This window comes from Phlebotomus papatasi, chromosome 2, assembly GCF_024763615.1.
Source record: "Phlebotomus papatasi isolate M1 chromosome 2, Ppap_2.1, whole genome shotgun sequence".
NCBI classification, from domain to species: domain Eukaryota; kingdom Metazoa; phylum Arthropoda; class Insecta; order Diptera; family Psychodidae; genus Phlebotomus; species Phlebotomus papatasi.
Genome location: NC_077223.1, coordinates 106,401,517 through 106,420,559, shown reverse-complemented (window position 1 = coordinate 106,420,559; position 19,043 = coordinate 106,401,517). Strand labels below are relative to the sequence as shown.

At 35.3% G+C, this 19,043-nt stretch overlaps 1 protein-coding gene across 3 annotated transcripts; it reads left to right on the top strand.

The window, feature by feature from the left end:
• The first annotated feature begins 8,488 nt into the window (after nt 1–8,488).
• Nucleotides 8,489–17,761, top strand: LOC129800656 (nuclear receptor binding SET domain protein). Of its 3 annotated transcripts, none has more exons than XM_055845205.1 (5): nt 8,489–8,826; nt 8,914–9,215; nt 9,273–9,492; nt 13,185–15,081; nt 17,276–17,761. In XM_055845205.1, exons 2-5 carry the CDS (start codon nt 8,939–8,941, stop codon nt 17,438–17,440), a joined length of 2,559 nt encoding a protein of 852 aa, XP_055701180.1. In that variant the 5' UTR covers nt 8,489–8,826; nt 8,914–8,938; the 3' UTR covers nt 17,441–17,761. The 3 variants fall into 3 exon arrangements, with proteins under 3 accessions (XP_055701180.1, XP_055701178.1, XP_055701179.1); XM_055845203.1 differs by having other exon boundaries at nt 8,895–9,215; XM_055845204.1 differs by having other exon boundaries at nt 8,888–9,215.
• Nucleotides 17,762–19,043: the final 1,282 nt, after the last annotated feature.

The window sequence follows — 19,043 nt, the reverse complement described above, 5'->3', positions numbered from 1 at the left end:
TCGACCTTAACACTTGCCCTCCAAAGAAATATAAGCTGATCTATTCCAATTTTTAAAGAAAGGACTCTTTTTTCTTGAAGATAGGGTAGAGTCAGCCCTTTTGGTCATGTAAGCACTTTTGGCCACCTAAAGTAAAATCACATTGTAAGGCAATTATGAGTTTATTTAGAACAGGGATATGGATCTTATTTCATGACCTCTAATCTAACGAAACAGAAAACCATATTTGATGTTGTATCGACTTGATTAATTCTAAGTTATTGAAAGAAATTCTCGACAAGGTAAACAATCACAAAAAAAAAATGGGATTCTTAAGAAACTTGTTAATGTTAAGAGGAATTGTTTTGCATTATTTCATATTTTTGATGAAAATATTTGATGTTATTCAATGAAAGTCCATTTCTTAATTAACTAAATTTTATTGTGATATCATCCTTAATAAGATTTTCTAACAAATTAAATGAAAATCGGATGTGGCTAAAAGAGCTTACTTTTTTCGGTTGTGTAAGTACTTTTGGCCACTCATTTTCCCATATATTTTGCACATAGCGCACCTCGCGGATTTCAGTAAAACAATCGTGACTTTTGACTGAATTTTGCAACAAATAGGAAATGTTCAAAAAGTCGTTTAAAATACTTTAATAATCACATAAAATTGATGTTAAATAAGAATAGGACTTGTGCTGTGTATTTGTGAAAGTTTTCGAGAGCTATTTCTTCTGTTATTTTATTAAAGTTCTATTGGAAACAAGTGGCTAAAAGTGCTTACAAAGTGGTCAAAAGTACTGAAACATGCATAGTTGCATAAAATGCATTTTTCACTAAAATATCCAAAAAATTTTGGGAATTCTCTTGGATTATTAGGAAAAAGCAGCTTTAAGGTATCTTTGTGCAAAATTTCATTTTAATTAAATAAAGATTATAAAAATTGCAAGCACATTTAACCTTAAAGTACCCAAAAGCATTTACTCCATCCTAGTTCGAAAGATCGTTTTTAACAGCTTTTGGAAAATTCATATTTTTGCACATTTAACTATTCGATAAAAGTTGGAACAAATGATATTCGGAAAGCTCAATACCTGAAGAATATTCTGCGCTGAAGAATTTCCCACTACAGTAGACTCTCTCAAATTCGGACATTTGGGACCGAAATGTCACCCGAATAAGAGAGAAATTCGGGCTACAAAATTTTTGAAATGCAACGATTTTTTTATATTCATCTGCACACTCATTAAATTTACGTACTCATATTTGTTGTAAATGTCATAAAAATCCCTTAATAATGCAAAATCACATTATAAGTAAGGCAAACCAATGCAAATTTAAGCATATTTCCTTCATTCGATAACCAAGATCAAACTTGAAAAATGTCAACAAAATTTTTTTTTAAATATAACTGCTGCCCTCATTAAAAAGTATCCCGATCTTAAAAGAGCCGAATTAGCGAAAATCTGCTGTATAACCTCTTTGGTATTTTGACAGCGTCTCTTAAGGCCTCGACATACCTGAGGGTTAGTCGACAGACTGCTTGGCACAATAATTTTCGCATTATGGTTAAATGACTTTTCCATCATTTTCCACTAAGTAAGCCGACTCTGGGCTTAAGTAGTAAGTCTGTCTAGGGCAGGGGCATAACGTTTCCTATGTTTCCCATATGTTTCTAGCGTGCCGAAAAAACTTTGGAGTTTATTCGGTATTTTCTGTCATTGTAGGATGAATTAGCAAAAAATACAAATACAAAATAAAAGCCAATTTAATATGGAATCGTAACCGAAAACCCCAAATTGGTAACCTACGTAGTTTCGGAGATATCTCATGAAATGTGTACAAAAACAGTGAAAAATTTACACTAAAACTGGTCCATGTTTTAGAGCTAATGTCGGACTAGACCATTAGACTCACAATTTCGCATTGTTGTCTTCGAAAATTATGCTTTTTCTTTTACCCAAAAATGGATTTTTTTTCTTAAAAATACTCATCGAAACTAACAAAATGCTCACATTTCTTGTCTTCTATAATTGTTTCGTCGAGTTTGGGTAGCTTAAAGTGAATCATTTCCTGAAATCTCATCAAACTTGCAGCATCACCTTCGTGAGATGCAGATCAACTATTGCAACAGGCTTGACTGTTTGTTCTGGGATCTTTTCGACTGTAATATTGTTGTATTGGATCCATTTTCCATCAGTTGTTGGTTGTTTCCAATCGGTCCAAAATAGAGTTTTTATCATAACAAAAGCGGAGAAAAATTGCCGTATTCATTCCGTTCACCTTAAGAATTTCAGTCAAAAAATGTAGCACACATGTATCGAGCTTTTATAAAACATATAAAAGCTTTTCTAAATACCGAATACCGAAATAAAATCGAATTATTGTTTTCCAAAAACTTAACAATCTTTTCAAATGTTATCCACAAATCTTCTTCCATTAGGATCTCACAATATCCTTAATAACGTTAGAGGCCGTCCAAGGAGTTGATCTTTCGAAGGATAAACCTCTATTTGTAATTTTTTAAATTTAACCGTTACCCAAATTTAAAAAAATCATTGAGATGTACAAAAAATATATATTGTTTTATTGCTAATATATTTCTAGGATATGATTTGAGGTAAAAAAGATTAAATGATGAAGAATGAAAACGATATTTTTGCACAGATTTATAAAAAAAAAAACAATAAAAACTGCGAATAGTATACTGGACATGACTCTGAGTAATTCAACTGTCTACAATCTACATATTTTCTGCATATATTGTGGGTGGGAATGTATATAAAGAAGTTCTATACTATTTACATAAATGTATGTGCAATGTTTTTCGGGTTTATATCTTCGAATTTAGTTTTTATAATTTAGTTCTTCATTGAGAAAGAACATTTTTACCCACAAAAACCTATTCATGCGCTCCTTTTGAATATAATTTTTAAGTTTTATAAATTAAATTTTCGGAAGAAATGGTGGTAAATTTTTTTTTTTGTTAATAAGCTATAACAAAACACTATTGGATCATAAAATCTCTACCACATATAGTCAAAAATCGCCATGACAACATTGGGTATTTGCGCCGACTCCATAGTTATAAGAGTATCTCTCTGCGTGGTATCACAAAATTGGGGCAATATGCACTTGTTTGCCCTCTCCAGTCTCTTTGAAAATTGCTCAAGAGAGTAAATGTCTCAGCATTTAGGTTCAAAGCGCAAAAGGGTGGAAAACCTAATATGAAATACCTAGTGAGAAAGTTGTTCTGTATCAGTTTCAGAGAGAATCTCAAACATTTCGGTATTACCTATTCTAGCTTCCTCCTTTAACACTGTGATATTAAGAAAAAAAAAACTACTAAAAAAAGGTTTATTATATAATCTCGACTTAATTAGACAGAAAAGAATCCTTAATCAAAATTTTTATCAATTATTTAATTTTAAATTAAAAAATAAATTAGTTTTTTGGAAAAATTTTGAGTTTTACCAGTTTATATTACAACTTCTATATAGGGTTAAAAAAAGGTTTTGAAAAAAAAGTTTTTGTGCAAATTTTATAGATAAAAAAACATCTAGTAACATGCAGTTTCTTCTGTATGATTCCAGATATTATTTAATAGATACTCTCAATGCACTCCATTTTGTTGGTAAACCTGTGACTATGGACGAACAGTGAGTGGAAAAATTATATTCTGATACTTATATAACACATAAACGAATTGCATATTGATTTATCAGACACCATCGCAGCCAGATTATTTTATTTGCTCTCAAACAAAAAATTCCAAATTCAATTTTATTTTATTAAACAATAAAAAATACCCCATACCACTTCCATTCAAACTATTGATTTGCACTTGAAAGTGCAAGCACCGCCGTTTAGCAATGCGAAAGCCTTTGTGAAAATTCAGAAAAAGCTCTATGTCCACATTAAGTAGATTTGTAGTAAATACATTTTTGTTGTAGTAGCTTTAGTAGAGTAATATTTGGGATATATGTATGTTTTTTTTCTTTCGCTTCACAGTTGCACAACAAATATTACGTAATTTTTCCTCTAAATTATTATCTAACAATCTTTGTACTGTTTTATCGCGTTTTTTTTAACAAGTCAATCATTTATCGATTATATAGAAAATATTGTTTGCAAAATATTCAAACAAAAAATTAGGAAGGATATTTGACTTCTTCGAATTGCATAACTTTTGGGAGACATACGATAATGTCATTTGACTTGTTTATGAAAATGGAATAAATTTGTTACTAAAGGAGTTCTGAATTTAAAGAAAAAAGCTATGATTTTCACGAAAATATTAGTATATAATATAAAATCCCATGTAAAAGTAGTGAAAATGTAGTAATACATGGCTTTTTGCCGTAATTTGGCTCGCAAAATTTTGTGCATGATAAGTTTCATCCTATTAAAACTAAAATCCTTAATCCATAATTTGGCAATTGCACTCAAATTTGTAAGAATAAAAATAATATCCTCGGTATTATAGCAAATCTCGATTATGTAGCATTTTGGGCTCTAAAATGCACAAGAGAAATGCATAATGAGTGGGTGTGGATGATAAATATGTTTAAGCTCCTTGCTATTTTCCCATGCCTAAAGACATTTAATATTTTCAGAGCATTAATAGTAGCCAAAAAGGACAAAATCACTGCACAGTTGTTTCTTTTACGTGAAAGAAGTGAGAAGTCAGTAGTGAAAAGAGGGTGAAAGAAAATAATCAATAGAAGTCATTGAATTACCTAAATGATATGAAGACTCCTAAGAAAAACTTCTCTCTTCCACTGGATGGTTTTCTATTGTCTATGTTTTTTAGTCTATTTAGTATCCTGTATTTTTTTCCATATCAAACGCTATTTAACTGGATGTATCCGTATTCATTTAGGTTTTTGTAAACTTTAATATCCTTGATTTTGTCAGTTGGTTTAATTTGTGATTTTTCTCGATACTTTTACCGGACGGCAAATGTTCATTTTGTTCTAGATTCTACATGCTGTTATGTAAAAGTTCGGAATAAGGCTCGATCAACTCGCAAATTGCAAATTTTGCCGGAGCTATATTTCAAGCTGAGGTTTTTCATACTGTCTATACGGTTTTTAGGATATGAAAACCCCAAAAATTTGGAAATAATTAACTTTTTGGTATAATTTTCAAAGGAAATGGAAATGGATTTTTTTGCAATTTATTACTCCCCTTCATTCTGAAAAATGTCGTAAGGATTATTGCTTCTGCTTCTGGCACAGTTTATATCAGAAAGATTTAACGAAATCAAAATTCACGTCCCTTTGGGAAAAATTCAGTAATAATTTTTCGGTTGCATCGACCGTTATGGTATCTGAATTTCTTTTGTGTCAATATTTCATGCAAGAAACGACGTTTGTATCGTAGCTCGCACCAAATGCAGATGCAAAACAAATACAGATTTCGATTCAACTTTAGATCAAGAAGATATCATGAAATCGAAATTCACGTCACTTTTGCAAAAGATTTGCATACCCAATGAGAACAGTTAAGGACTCTACAGATTGGGAACAGTTTTCGTCAAAAATTGCATTTTTGACAGGATTTTGAGATTTTCACCTACAGTCGAGTTCCTCAAATTTGAACGACGGTTGAGTTCAAAATGTAAAATTTGAGGTTATGTGAAGAAAGTTTTGCGTGAAATTTGATTTAGAACTATTTTTCTCTGGTGTTTCCTCAATATTATCGTATTATATTAACTTTCGCAACAAATTCCATTTCTTTAACAATAAATTACATTGATATATTCTCTAAAATTATCTTTCTTAAATTTGGGAAAGTGCATTTCACATGAATTCCATTACGTTTTTGAAAATATTGTTCAAATTTGAGGACTGAGAAATGTCATCTACCCCCCAAATGTTCAAATTTGAGGAACTCTACTGTACAGCAGTGCTGACAATTTCCTTCAAAATGAAATTTTTGACGAGAACCTAAACTTAAAATTTAAATTGATTAAAATTAGACTGAACAAAACTGAGCAGTCCGAACAAGGAGAATACACATGTGCAGATTTTTTTGAGAAATTTTGATTGAATTTTGATTGCTTGACATCTTCCTGATCTAACAGGTATGAAGGAAGAAAATTTCATGAAACCAAGATTCATATCCTTTTCCTCCTTATCAAATTGTTTGCATAAGTAACTCTTTCGCACCCTTCTTTTTCTTCTAAAAATCACACCAAACTCAATTTAGATCAATCTAATTTTGAGTAAGAAAAAATTAAATAGAGATATGCAAAATATTTGAAGGGGAAAATAAGTTCAATTTTATGAAATTTTCCTGATTTAAAAGGTATGTCGAAGCTACAAGAAATGTTTCCTTGTAGCGCTGGCGCACCTTTTTTTTTAGGTCAAGAAAATTTCATTAAATCGAAATTCACATCCTTTTCCTTATCAATTTGTTTGCATAAGTATATCCTACTACTTCGCACCCTTCTTCTTCTCCTTCTGAAAATCACTCTAAATTCAGTTTAGATCAATCTAATTTTGAGTGAGAAAAAATAAAATAGAGGTATGCAAAATATTTGAAGGATAATTTCAACTTTATGAAATTTTCGTGATTTAAAAGGTATGTCGAAGCTACAAGAAATTTTTTCTAGTGGCGCTGGCACACCTTTTTGACCAAGAAAATTTCATGAAATTGAAATTCACGTCGTTTTCTTCATAATATGCTTTATACTTCTTCTGACCATTACAAAAAATCGAATTTAGATTTTAGGTCATTCGAATTTTGAGTGGGGAAAAATTGAGATAGAGATATTCAAACATTTAGGGGAATTTTTAATTATAATATCGCGAAATTTTCCTGATCTAAAAGATATTCCAGAGCCATAAGAAATGATTTCTAATGACGTTTGTACAGCTTTTGTTTGGATAAGTCCACCGTAGTTTTTCGCACTCTTTTTCTATTGAATACCATACATATCAAATTGAATTTGGATTTTAAAACGTTTCAGAGAGATAAAGATGTTTATTTTAATTTCTTGAAATTTTCCTGATCTTTAAGCTGTGCCTGAGTCATGAGAATTTTTTTAGTATTATTAAAGATAGATAGATAGATAGATAATTTATTTCATCAACAATGTCTTAATAATAGGATTTTTGTGAGATGTTTGTGACTTTGCGTCCACCGCCGTCTTAGCGTTGGTGCCCAACCTCCAGAGCAAAACGGTGGAAAAGCTCTTTCGTAGGTTGTATTGTATATGCCATGGTAAATAGTAAATTACTCATCAAATTTATGATAAAAAACACCTTGTAACAAAATCTTTTCACATAAAATCGTAAAGAAAAAGAAACAGGAAAAACCCTGATCTGTCCAACTTGCGCGGTTTTAAGCATTGTGAGAGAAAAAATGATTTTAGACATGTTCGTACATAAGGTGTTTGCAAAACGTTGAACGTCAACTTTAAAAACTCTTATTCATATGGCTCCAGTACACCTTTTAGATTAGGAAAATTGCGTGAAGTCGAAATTCGAATCCCTTTCTTTCTCACGCGCTTTGCATGTGGTTATCTTCCTTTTTTCATATTCTTCTTCGGCAAATTCAATTTAGCTCAATTGAATTTGGACTGCCAAACAACGAGATAGACATATGCAAAACGTATGAGAAAGATAGGGATGTGAATTTTGATTTCATGAGTGCGCATAGTCGCTCTGCAATGAGACTGCTGTGTAACTGGTGCAAGATTTAAGATAATGAGTCTAAGAATAACCAAAAATTCTATCTATTTTCCATATTTTACAGTTTGGAAGTCAATTTCAATTTAATTCCAATTTCTATTTTTATGACTTCGACATTCCTTTTGAACCGGGAAAATTACATGAAGTCTAAATTTCCAAATTCGAATTCCTTTCTTTTTCACACGCTTTCCATTTGACTATCTCATTCTCTCGCTCTCTTCTTCTTCTTTTAAACATCACAATGGCTGCGACACACCTATAAACCAGGAAAATTTCATGAAGTCGAAATTCAAATCCCATTAGAATTTCGCACTCTTCTTCTTGTTTTAAACATCACTTTAAATTCAATTTCGCTCAAGCGAATTTGGAGTGCGAAAGAGATAGACATATGCAAAAATTTGAGAAAGAAAAGGATTTGAATTTTGATTTCATGAAATTTTCCTGATCTAAAAGTTGTGCCGGAGCCATAAAGATTTTTAAGGTTTAGCGTAAGGTTTAATATTTATAATTTCGATTGCTTAATAATGTTTTTATAATATTTTACATTTTTTTCTATAAAGGGAAATACATTTTTAGCTCTGATTGTCCAAACGCAATTCTTGTGAAAAAATTAAATATTCAAGAATTGTGTCATGGACATCGTGGCTCGAAATATTAAAACGACAGATCTGCCAGGAGAATTCCAAGCAGGAAAATTCTAAAAGGAAAAAAAGGTGCCTGGTGAAAATTCGTTGAAGTGTGAAATTTAAAAATCGGGTTGTTCACCCCTTGACCTGCAGATTTTTGTATGACAATCGGGTAACACTAAAAGTGGTGAAATCGACATCGCAAAAGCGTGTAGACGTCAAACGCCGGATGAAAAAGTAAATTTCTCTGTTTTATTGAGTAATATTGAGTGAATTTTATCAGTTTGCAAAGAAAACTATGAGCAGAATGTTGTGGAAGATGGTGAAATAGTTGAGTGTTGAGAAGATGTGTCTGAAATAGGAGGAAAAAGTGTTTATCTCGCAGAAGCTGTGACGCTATCCCTTTTTGGCGCGAACCTGGCCAAATCCGGCAATATTCTTCCAGGATTACATTAACAACGCCGCTAAGAATATTCAGAGAGATAGGTTCTCAGGGTATTATTCCTCAAAATCAGGTATTTTTCCATTTAAATTTAGTTCTTGCCAATCAAATGAGACATAACCTCGAAAATGTAGGGAAAAGTTTTTATTTTGAATCGCAGGAACTGACGAAGAAAAACAAGAGGAATGTTCGATGAGGACAAGATTCCTTCCTTCTACATCCCGAATTTTCGAAAGGAATGCATCAGGGAATGTGTGATAGTGCTAAATGACGAAAAACTTCGCACGAGTCCATTGAAAACAATCACTCAGGATGAAGAAGTCATTGAGAAGCCGGCAGAAGAAAATAGTCAAATGGTCACTTACGAGGGCATCCCTCCGGGTACTATACTGTGGGCCTCATTGTCCAAGAAAGCCACTCTCTGGCCAAGTATTCTAATAGAAGGTTCGAGTACTGAGAAAGGTGACAAATCAATCTCCCTTCCGGGTTGGCAATTAATTAATTTTTGGACTTTTCCAGCTACTCCTCAGTATCATGTAAAATTTTTCAACGATTCCGGCAGGAGTGCATGGGTATCAGTTCTAAATACCCTCGAATTCACGGGAAAGGATGAAACTATCCAAAGATCTCGTCACACTCAAAAATCCAAATGGGAAGCAGCAATTGCAGAAGCTGAAGAATTTCTGCAAATCCCTCTTGCAGAGAGATTGCAAATCTTTACCGACTTGGTTAAGACACAGTAAGTCTCTTTTTATTCTTAGTAGAGTAGAAATTGAGATAATTTGGAACTGTTTCCTGAGCCTTTTTGGAACAAGGTTTAGCTGAATTTTTTCCTCAAGAATTTCACATTAATTTGTTGCACTTGCTCTCTTTGGCTCCAGGGCCGGATTAAGAAATGTGGGAGCCCAAAAAATTAAAAAAAAAGAAAGTGTCTCAGCCGAGGGGTCACTCATAGGAAAATAAATTGGTTTGCGTTTCCCGTTTCCAGAAACACGAGGAATGTTTCTCCGTTTCTGTTTCTATCGCTATAAAATTTGTGTTTCTCGCGTTTATTTGTTTCCTCGTTTCCAGCATGTTTCTCATGTTTCCAGTTATGTTTTTGTTTCTATCCGTGTTTCTGTGTTTCTGTCCATATTTCCGTGTTTCTATCCAAGTTTCAATTTCTTACGGGATTTTGTGTTTCTGCGTTTCCAGAAACATTTTTGTGTTTCCAGCTACGTTTCCCCGTTTCCAAGCATGTTTCCCTTGTTTCCAGTAATGTTTCTTCGTTTCTGAAACCTTTTCTCGGCCAAATGGCTTGTGTTTCTCCAATGAGTAACTCCTCGGTCTCAGCTTTGCTGAATGTTCGAACTCACAAGATATAGCTCTCCGTCAAATATCTTACGGATTTAAATTGGTTTATGAATTTGGCTCCGGAACATCTTTTAGATCAGGAAAATTTCATGAAGTCGAAATTCACATCCCTTTCTTTCTCACATGTTTTGCATATGTCTATCTCATTCTCTTGTACTCTTCTTCTTCTCTACATCACATAAATATTTAAGGAATTCATTGAAGAACTCTGGCCAATATGTATTGTTTGTTAATGCATTTCTTTTAAACATTTAAATCTTTCTGCTCCGACTACTTTTACTTTGCGCGAAATTCGTTCTACGACCGATTTATTCAAAAGAAGCCCCTGCGGGTAGGCAAATTTTCTCGAAGCATAATTATAATTTTGTGCGTTTTTTTCGGTCCCGAAAATGTGCATAATCCCGGGACTGAGTGTACTACGTAGAATCGGCCGGACGGCCACGAAAATAGTTATTTGGTGAGTATGATAATCGTGATCTGTGAGAGTCAAAGCGTGTAGGGTGGAATCAGCACTTCTCGCCAGTGTCCCACTTCTCGCCACGTACAGTAGAGCCTCCTAAATTCGAACGGTCGGGGGGTATTTTTGACATTTCCCACCTCCCAAATTCGAACGATTTTTTCAAAACTAATGAAATTTGTGTGAGATTAAATTGTACTTTGAATCAAATTCTCGTACTTTCTCGCAAGTTTTAGTGGTAACATACTTCCTTTTCATTTTATATGTACAATAATAATGTATGTAAACATTCAGGAAGAAGCACATAAAATATGATTTTCATTCACGAAGAATACGAACTTTCTAACATAACCTCACAATTGACATTTTGAATCCAAACGGCGTTCGAATTTGAGAGATTCAGATTTGAGAGACTCTACTGTATATTGAAATCGCTATTTTTCACGATTTATGAAATAAATGAGCCGCAAAGTTACTTGTATTTTTATTGCTGCTACGTATAGAATCGAAAAACACTAATTTTTGTTTTGAATTTAAATGTTTAGGCATTTTTTAGAGGAATATTTTAATCAAGTGCATGAAATCCAATATTTCTTACAAAATATGCCAAGTGTCATGAAACTTTTATCGAACAAAATTAACGTTTTTGGATAAACAATTTGTCTATTGAACATTTAATTACATTCGGCGAATACATAAAATTTGTATTTAGTTAGTTAATATTTCATTTTATATTATTTTTATATAAAAATGAGTCATGGCGGAAAGTTATAATATTCTAAAATTGATTCACTACCTGTCGCCATTGCTTTTCATTAGGCGACGCTAACTTCACTTCATACATTCTCAGTTGTCAAATCTCCTTTATTTACTTCCTGCAATAGTCTAATAATTTGATTTCTCAAATAAAAGTAAAGAAAAATCATTTAATAAGAATAAGAATAATTATCGAGTTTGAACTTTTCCAAGTTGTTGGCGAGAAGTGGTTACAGAACTGGCGAAAAGTGGTAAAAAGTGGCGACGAAGTGGTTATTTTTGCATTGTTAATAAAAATCTGGTTTTTAGGTACTACCGCGTTATATTGTAGTTGTAGGACAATTGTTTTGACGAATCTAGAGCCAATATATCTAAGTAGCTTTGTCTCAAATTTGAGTTATCTGATAATAAGGGGTCAAAAGTTATAATACAATTAATTTCACTTTTTCCTAAAAGTGGCGATAAGTGGTTACTCCACCCTACATGCATATTTTGAGCCCAATCTGCACGATAAAAACTTTTGAACACTGACCAAAATATTGGAACAAGTTTTCCTTGAAACAATTTTTTTTGGAATCGATTTGCACCTAGAAAAGATTTTTTTTTGTTCGAAAAAGTTTTCTTTATAGTTTTGTTATGAAACGCAGTTACAATTTTGTAAGAGTTTTCTTTTGGAACCGTTTTGATACTCGTCCGTGGACGAGATACTTTTTGGAACGAAATTGTTACTCATATGGGGAATCTTTTTCTTCCCATTGTCAGGAACAAATCCGTGTAAGTGATTTCGTCTTACAGTTAAGGCCTATACTTCAGTCGACATGGATTTCGGTGGCGAAAGTTCATAAGGAACATCAAATAAGAATCAACTTAAGAGTGTTTTATACAGACGCGTGCATGACGAAATCATATGCGAGCGCTGGCAGCAAGAGGGGAAGGGAATCTCTAATTAAAAAAGTGAAACCATGTAGCAGGAAAATTGCCACAGATTTGGCGTCCTCTTCACTTCGGTGACGGGTGACTGAGTGTGAGAGGAAGGGATACGATTTTATACTAGATGAGCTATTGGAACAAATTCGTTACTAATATTGGGTATCTTTTTGTTACTCCTAGAAGGTACAAATTTGTTCCAAAAATTTTCGGTGTCCGTGAACGAGCTACATTTTGGAATAAATTCGTTACTAATATTTTCTCCCCGGATTTTAGACCAACTACTATCTTGCCCGCTCTCGCAAAACCTCTTGAGATCATCCTTCTGGACCAGATGCCTACACATCTGGAATGCCATAATCTCCTATGTGGATTTTAGTCTGGATTTCGTAAGAATCACAGCATTGTTTCGGCTCTCCTTAAAGTCAATTATTACATTGCATTATCTTTGGATAGAGCCATCTTCACCATTCTGGTCCTTTTGGACTTCTCCAAGGCTTTTGATAGCATTGCTCACGATCTTTGACAGATTTTTTTGTTTTTCGGTATCTGTCCGTCTTATTTCGTCTTACAGATCGGGGTAGTGATCAGAATTCTCTCAGTTTTTGAGTAAAACTCCGAGCACTGTCTCTCTTTTAGTCATCCTAGTTGCCATTGCATATGTGGTGCGCATAAGAATTATAGCCTTAAGCTGAAAAATCGGCGTGTGATACATCGCAACAATATATAAATGAAAATTTAATAGACGAAGCCTTTCAGGCTATGAGAAAAGATGAAGTGTTCTTGCTAGAGTGTGTAGGAAGCCTCACATCTTTCCCCTACTGTATTTATCAAGAAAAATATTCTCTGTTCCAATTTGGCGCTGCGAAAAGTTCCAAATTGTCTCACATTCCAAATTATCTCAATTGTATGCAATTGTGAAAAATTGTTTGATTTAGGAAAACTGCTCAGGCTGAGAGAATTAAGAGGAAGCGGGAGGAAGTGCGAAATAGTTCTCTGAATATGCCAAAAAGGTTTAAACTCGACAATGGAAATTTTGATGTTCGGGAAAAATCTACGGAGTTGTCTGAGAGTGGCATAAGTACATCAGGTAGTTTGAGTCCTTGTCCAACTCCTGATTTTGCGTCTCTGGGCACAATTACGCCCATTCGGGTGACTCCAGAGCCTCCGGCTAAGAAAGTTCGGAAGTCATTGGATGTTGCTGAGTTTTTCAAGGCAGTTCAGGATGATATCAAGGTAGACTTGGCTACGGCTTTGAGAAAGTACGACAGGGTTTGTCGATTCTGTGGGAAGGGTAATGGTTCTCTGGTGATGTGCACTGGACGCTGCAGTGAGACCTTTCATCGGAATTGCATGGGAATTAATGTGGATCTGTCGAACAGGTTTTCATTTGTTGAGGGCAAGAGGTGTGCTGATGTTGTTGTTGATGGGAGTTTTTGTCAGGAATGTGCAGAAAATACTCCCAAAATCTGCTTTATATGCCAGAAGGAAATTTTGGTGGATAGTGTAAAGTGCAAGGAAAAGGTATGTGCTAGGTCGTATCATCGGGATTGCCTGAAGAAATGGCCACAGTGCAAGACAACGCTTACGGTTAAGAGTGAAAAATTCACAACATGTCCTCAGCATATTTGCCATATTTGTTCATCAGATGATCCCAGTTTGCATACGGTTGAACGCAAGAAATTGCTTAAGTGCATTTTGTGTCCTAGTGCTTATCACAGTACGCCGAGGTGTGTTCCGGCGGGCTGTGAAATCCTCTCATCCACCCGGTTAATTTGTCCGAAGCATTGGAAATCATCCGGGAAGCACATCAATGTCAATTGGTGTTTTATCTGTGCTGAAGGTGGAAATCTTCTCTGTTGCGACAATTGTCCCTCGGCAGTCCATGAGATCTGTGCCAAGACATCTGCAACGTCCGAGAGTTACATTTGCGATGACTGTGAATCCGGACGAACAATGGTGTATGGGAATATTGTTTGGGCAAAACAGGCAGGGTATCGTTGGTGGCCGGCATTTATCGTGACGGAAAATTGCGTTCCAGATAGCTTACTCAATACCAAGCACAGTCGCGGAGACATTGGTGTCTTCTTCCTGGGAACGCACAATTGGGCCTGGCTGCCGCGGAAAAGGATGTTTCTCTATCAAGAGGACGATGCCGAGTGCAAAGCTAAGAAGAGTGACCTACAAACATATGCCCTAGCCCTCAAGGAAGCAGAGAATCTTTACCGTGTTCTCAAGGAGATAGAAGCTCAGTGCACAGAAAAAATCATCTCCAAAATAGAACCTCCTTCCTACAAGAAAATAATCCGAAATTTGCCAGTAGCACCAGTGACGGTGAAAGACACAATTACAGACTATGATGACACAAGTTTTAGATGTACGTGCGATGAATTCGACAAATGTGGATCGCAATCCTCTTGCTGCAATCGTAATTTACAAATTGAATGCACAGAAACAAATTGCAATTTGCAAAGCTGTGAAAATCGTAGATTTGTCAACCGGGAGTACCCACAGACAGAAATAGTACTTACTCCAAATTGTGGATTTGGTCTGGTGGCTAAGGAAGACATCAGAGAAGGGGATTTTGTCATTGAGTATGTCGGTGAGATCCTCAATGAAGCAGAAGTCGAAAGACGCATAAAGTATAAGCGTGAGGAGAGGAATAATGTTTACTACTTCCTAACGCTCACCAAAGATCTCACAATTGATGCTGAGCACAAGGGGAACAATGCCAGGTTCATCAATCACTCCTGTGATCCCAATTGCGTCACCCAAAAATGGTCAGTTAACGGATCCACTCGAGTCGGCATTTTCGCCTTGCAGGATATTCCCCAAGTAAGTCTAATACGTGAGAATTATTGCAGAATTGCAAAAATAGTGCCATATCTACAAGCATAATGTAATCAGACGAGTACTGCTAGGTAAAGCGGTACTGTCTGATGAAAACCTATTAAGATTGAAGCCGCGCTGTTTAATGGAGTTTATCCGAAAAACGGGCTGGCTTGTACCATCTTTCCCTTAATAGGGATTAATTTAACCGGGGATGCATAATGGGCCCAAAAGGAGGCCTGGGTGTAGCGGTTCCGCGAGAAACCGCCACCACTGTAATCTAATCTAGTGCGACTTTTCTTTATGTTGGTTTCTGTCTTGACTGTTTTCCCCTGTCCTCGCCGTGTTCTAAAACCAGTGAACTGATAACTTTGACTCTCGCTAGTATCGATTCGACACTATCGAATTTCTAGTATCGTTAGATCCGATCCAAAATTATGAGCTGAAATGTCGGCTCTTCATGAATTGTCGGCTCGTTATTGTGACACTTTGGAACTGTAGCCGTACTCACTATGGCGTTGTTATCTTGTAATCTGTAATCTGTAAAGGGCTGTTAAGGCCATCATCGTGAGTGGCAAAATAGTCACTTTGACGTTTCGTAATCTTTTTAAGCTTTTTTGTTTACATTTTGGTGTTTGTCGTTAATGAGTCGCAAGTACAATAAATAACGTTTTATTAATTTTTTGGAGTAAGAGGCAATCTGCGATCTTTTGGATGTGAATGTTTAAGAAGAAAGGCAGGTAAGAAATTGACTTCCTACGAAATTACAATTTTTACCCTATGAATTTTTTTTGATGACCGGCTCAAACCAAAACACTGCACAAATTCTGAGGTTATGTCATTTCTCATTCAATTTTTAGCTTTTTCTGAAAGCTCCGAAAGCTTTCGGAAAGGCATGAAGTTAGCTGCTAGTACTTAACAAAATAAAATTTTTACGAGATTACAAGATTACGCACCCCAGGGTCCATTATCTCGTAATGTATTTTATGAATGGAAAATTGTAACAAGATTACAGATTACGAGATAACAACGCCATAGTGAGTACGGCTTGTGAAGCATAACTTCACTAGTCATTTGTTTTGATTTTTCAGAAAAAGTTTTTTCAGTTAATTTAATAATCTTAAGTTAAAGTAATCAACCCATAAGTGATTTTCGATTTTCCAAAAGCCAATAATATCAATTTTGTGAATAATTTTTGCGTGTCAAATAACTCCTTTACAATGTTGATCAGTAAAACAAGAAGAATTATTGACCAGTATCTTGTGGGATGTCCAGGAAGTGTTAAAAAGGACACCCAGCTCCTGCTTGCCAACAGATTCCTCAAAATATTTCACACAATAACACTAACACATTTCTCTCAACACGATGTTATTGCAGACACATTAAGCTTTCTCAAGATCCAAAAAAACACTTCCTGGATAATCAGAATTCACCAAAATCTGGAAGAATAGGAAAAACTTCCCTGAAAGCAATCTCCCTCGCTGCCAAATGTCAAAATTATCGGCCATATTGACAAAAATGTCACTCCCGGTTGGAATTTTGTTACAAGATTGGTGTCAAAAAGCAAATGGCGGGCATTGGCGGGATAACCTTACATTTGACCTCTAGATTTTTGGGGACGAGAGTACCCATAAAGTTTGAACAAGTTTTTTGAAAATTTAAAAAAGAATTGTTTTTCGAATTTATGCAATCTGTAATTGTTAGTTATCATACTTATTGGCCCCGAGAGGTTTTTCCTTATTCTGGTCTAGAAATATCAAAAAAGTCACAATATCTGCAAGGAAGCAGAAAATCGAAAATTCACGATTTTTGACCAAAAATATCTTAGCTCAGGAGTTAATTTGGATCCTGCAAAAAATATCCTAGATTTGGACATCCTTATAGTTTGTAATCATCCACAAGAATTGGATTTTTATCGATTCTAAATAGTCTAAAAAAATTCTTTTTTCCATGGGTACCCAGAGTTCCAAAGGAGACGAGAGAGTTAATGGCGATAACTATCGACACTAGCGACAAGAAATGCAAGTCATCATCTCGATCGCCCATAATCGACACTCGACTAATTTTTTCAATCATAACGCAACAAACTATTTTTAACAGAAGCTGAGATAAACCATCAATAATTATGCTTGTAGAATATGGACATGGACACTATTCATGCAACTTAGTAGAATATTCCCAAAATCTTTTCTAATTTCAGGGCACGGAACTGACATTCGATTATCACTGGGAGAAACGTGATTCTGTGGGAACGGTTTGTAGATGTGGAGCCTTGAAATGTTCCGGATTGATTGGGAGTGAGCGTCCACCAAGACCTCCTATTCGTAAGAAAATTGTTAAGTATAAATCATCAAAAGCAGTTTAATCGGTTTTAAAAATCCATAATTCACAATTAAGGATTGCATCTAGCAAAATTTTATTTTTATTTTATGCGAAGAACTTATCTTAAGCTCCAAAGAGACTTAGGCTGATCCTTGAGAATATTTCCAAGGGTCAACTTTGGGACTTTAAAGATACACATTCCTTTTTTTTAAAGGGCCGCCATTAAAATATAAAAGAAAAATTTTTAGTCGTGCAACTGAAAAATGTGTTTCAGGATGTTATATATAAATTGTGTTACTGTCTGAAGATAATGTGAAAAAGCCTGGAATAGGTAATTTAAATACAGAAAACAATGTGGAAAGTATTCTCTGTTATACAGTTTGTGTACTACAGGGCTTACACGGACTCGATCACAGCCCCACCTCGCTTGTTCCTAAAACTACCTAACTCCTTCGAAGTATTGGGAAAGTTATTTACTCCCTAGCCTCTGAAGTCTGAACGTTCTGAACTGGCCGTTTGATTTTGGTTTTCCTCGAAAGCGGCTCCTACGATTTCTTTTACTTTTGGATTTTGGAGTTAAGATTATAAATCTGCCTTCTTCCTTTGTTTACGTCCAAGCGGTATAGTGGACCCCGGTACACTTAACGAACAAGTGATCTAATATCTAATTCTTCTAGAGAAGATTGAGAGAGAAGTTATTAACACCTTTCCGTAAAAGCAAGATTGTTGAGACCTCGCAAAGAGCCTCGGATAGGACGAACATTATGGCAGTGCCCTATGCTACGTACTTACAAAGGACATGCGTTTTGCGTCATGGAATATTTACTGCAATTTCAAGAAGATGTCGGAGAAACACCAGACGCCGGAGTTTCGAATGATCCGGGTCCTTTAACGTTTTGCAAATCGCCAGACAGAAGAATGTTTGCGTAGATTAAAAACAGAAGCGGACCTAGAACTAAACTGTAGGGTACTCCACGATACATTCAAATGCGTTGCTCAAACAATTGGAAATGATCACCTTTTGATATCACCCTATTAAATGGTTTCCATCCAAAGTTTAAAGCAAGGCTCTTCTTTGGAAATTCTACCTCTCATATTTCAGCAAGGCTACAAGGCTTTAGCAAGGCTGAAGGTTGTACGAGGATCGAAACGAAGCAAGGTATTTTGTACATTTTTGAGAGTTCACGAGAAACCCAGAGATCACTTACATTTTTCTCTGGGAACTCACGAGGAATCCAGGGAACCTATACGTTTATTTACGACAACTCACGAATAATCCAGGGATCCTATACATTTTTCTGATAACTCACGAGGAACCCAGGGAACCTAATACATTTTTTTTCTGGGAACTGACGAAGAACCTAGGGAAATTATATATTTTTCTGAGAACTCACGAGGAACCCAGGGAACCTATACTTTTTTTGTAGGGACTCACGAGGAATCTAGGGAATCTATACGGTTTTTCTTGGGACTCATGAGAAACCCAGGGAACCTATACATTTTTTCTGGAAACTTACGAAGAAGAACCCAGGGATCCTATACATTTTTCTGATAACTCACGAGGAACCCAGGGAACCTACACATTTTTTCTGTGAACTCACGAGGAATCCAGGAAATCTACATTTTTTCTGGGGACGCACGGGGAA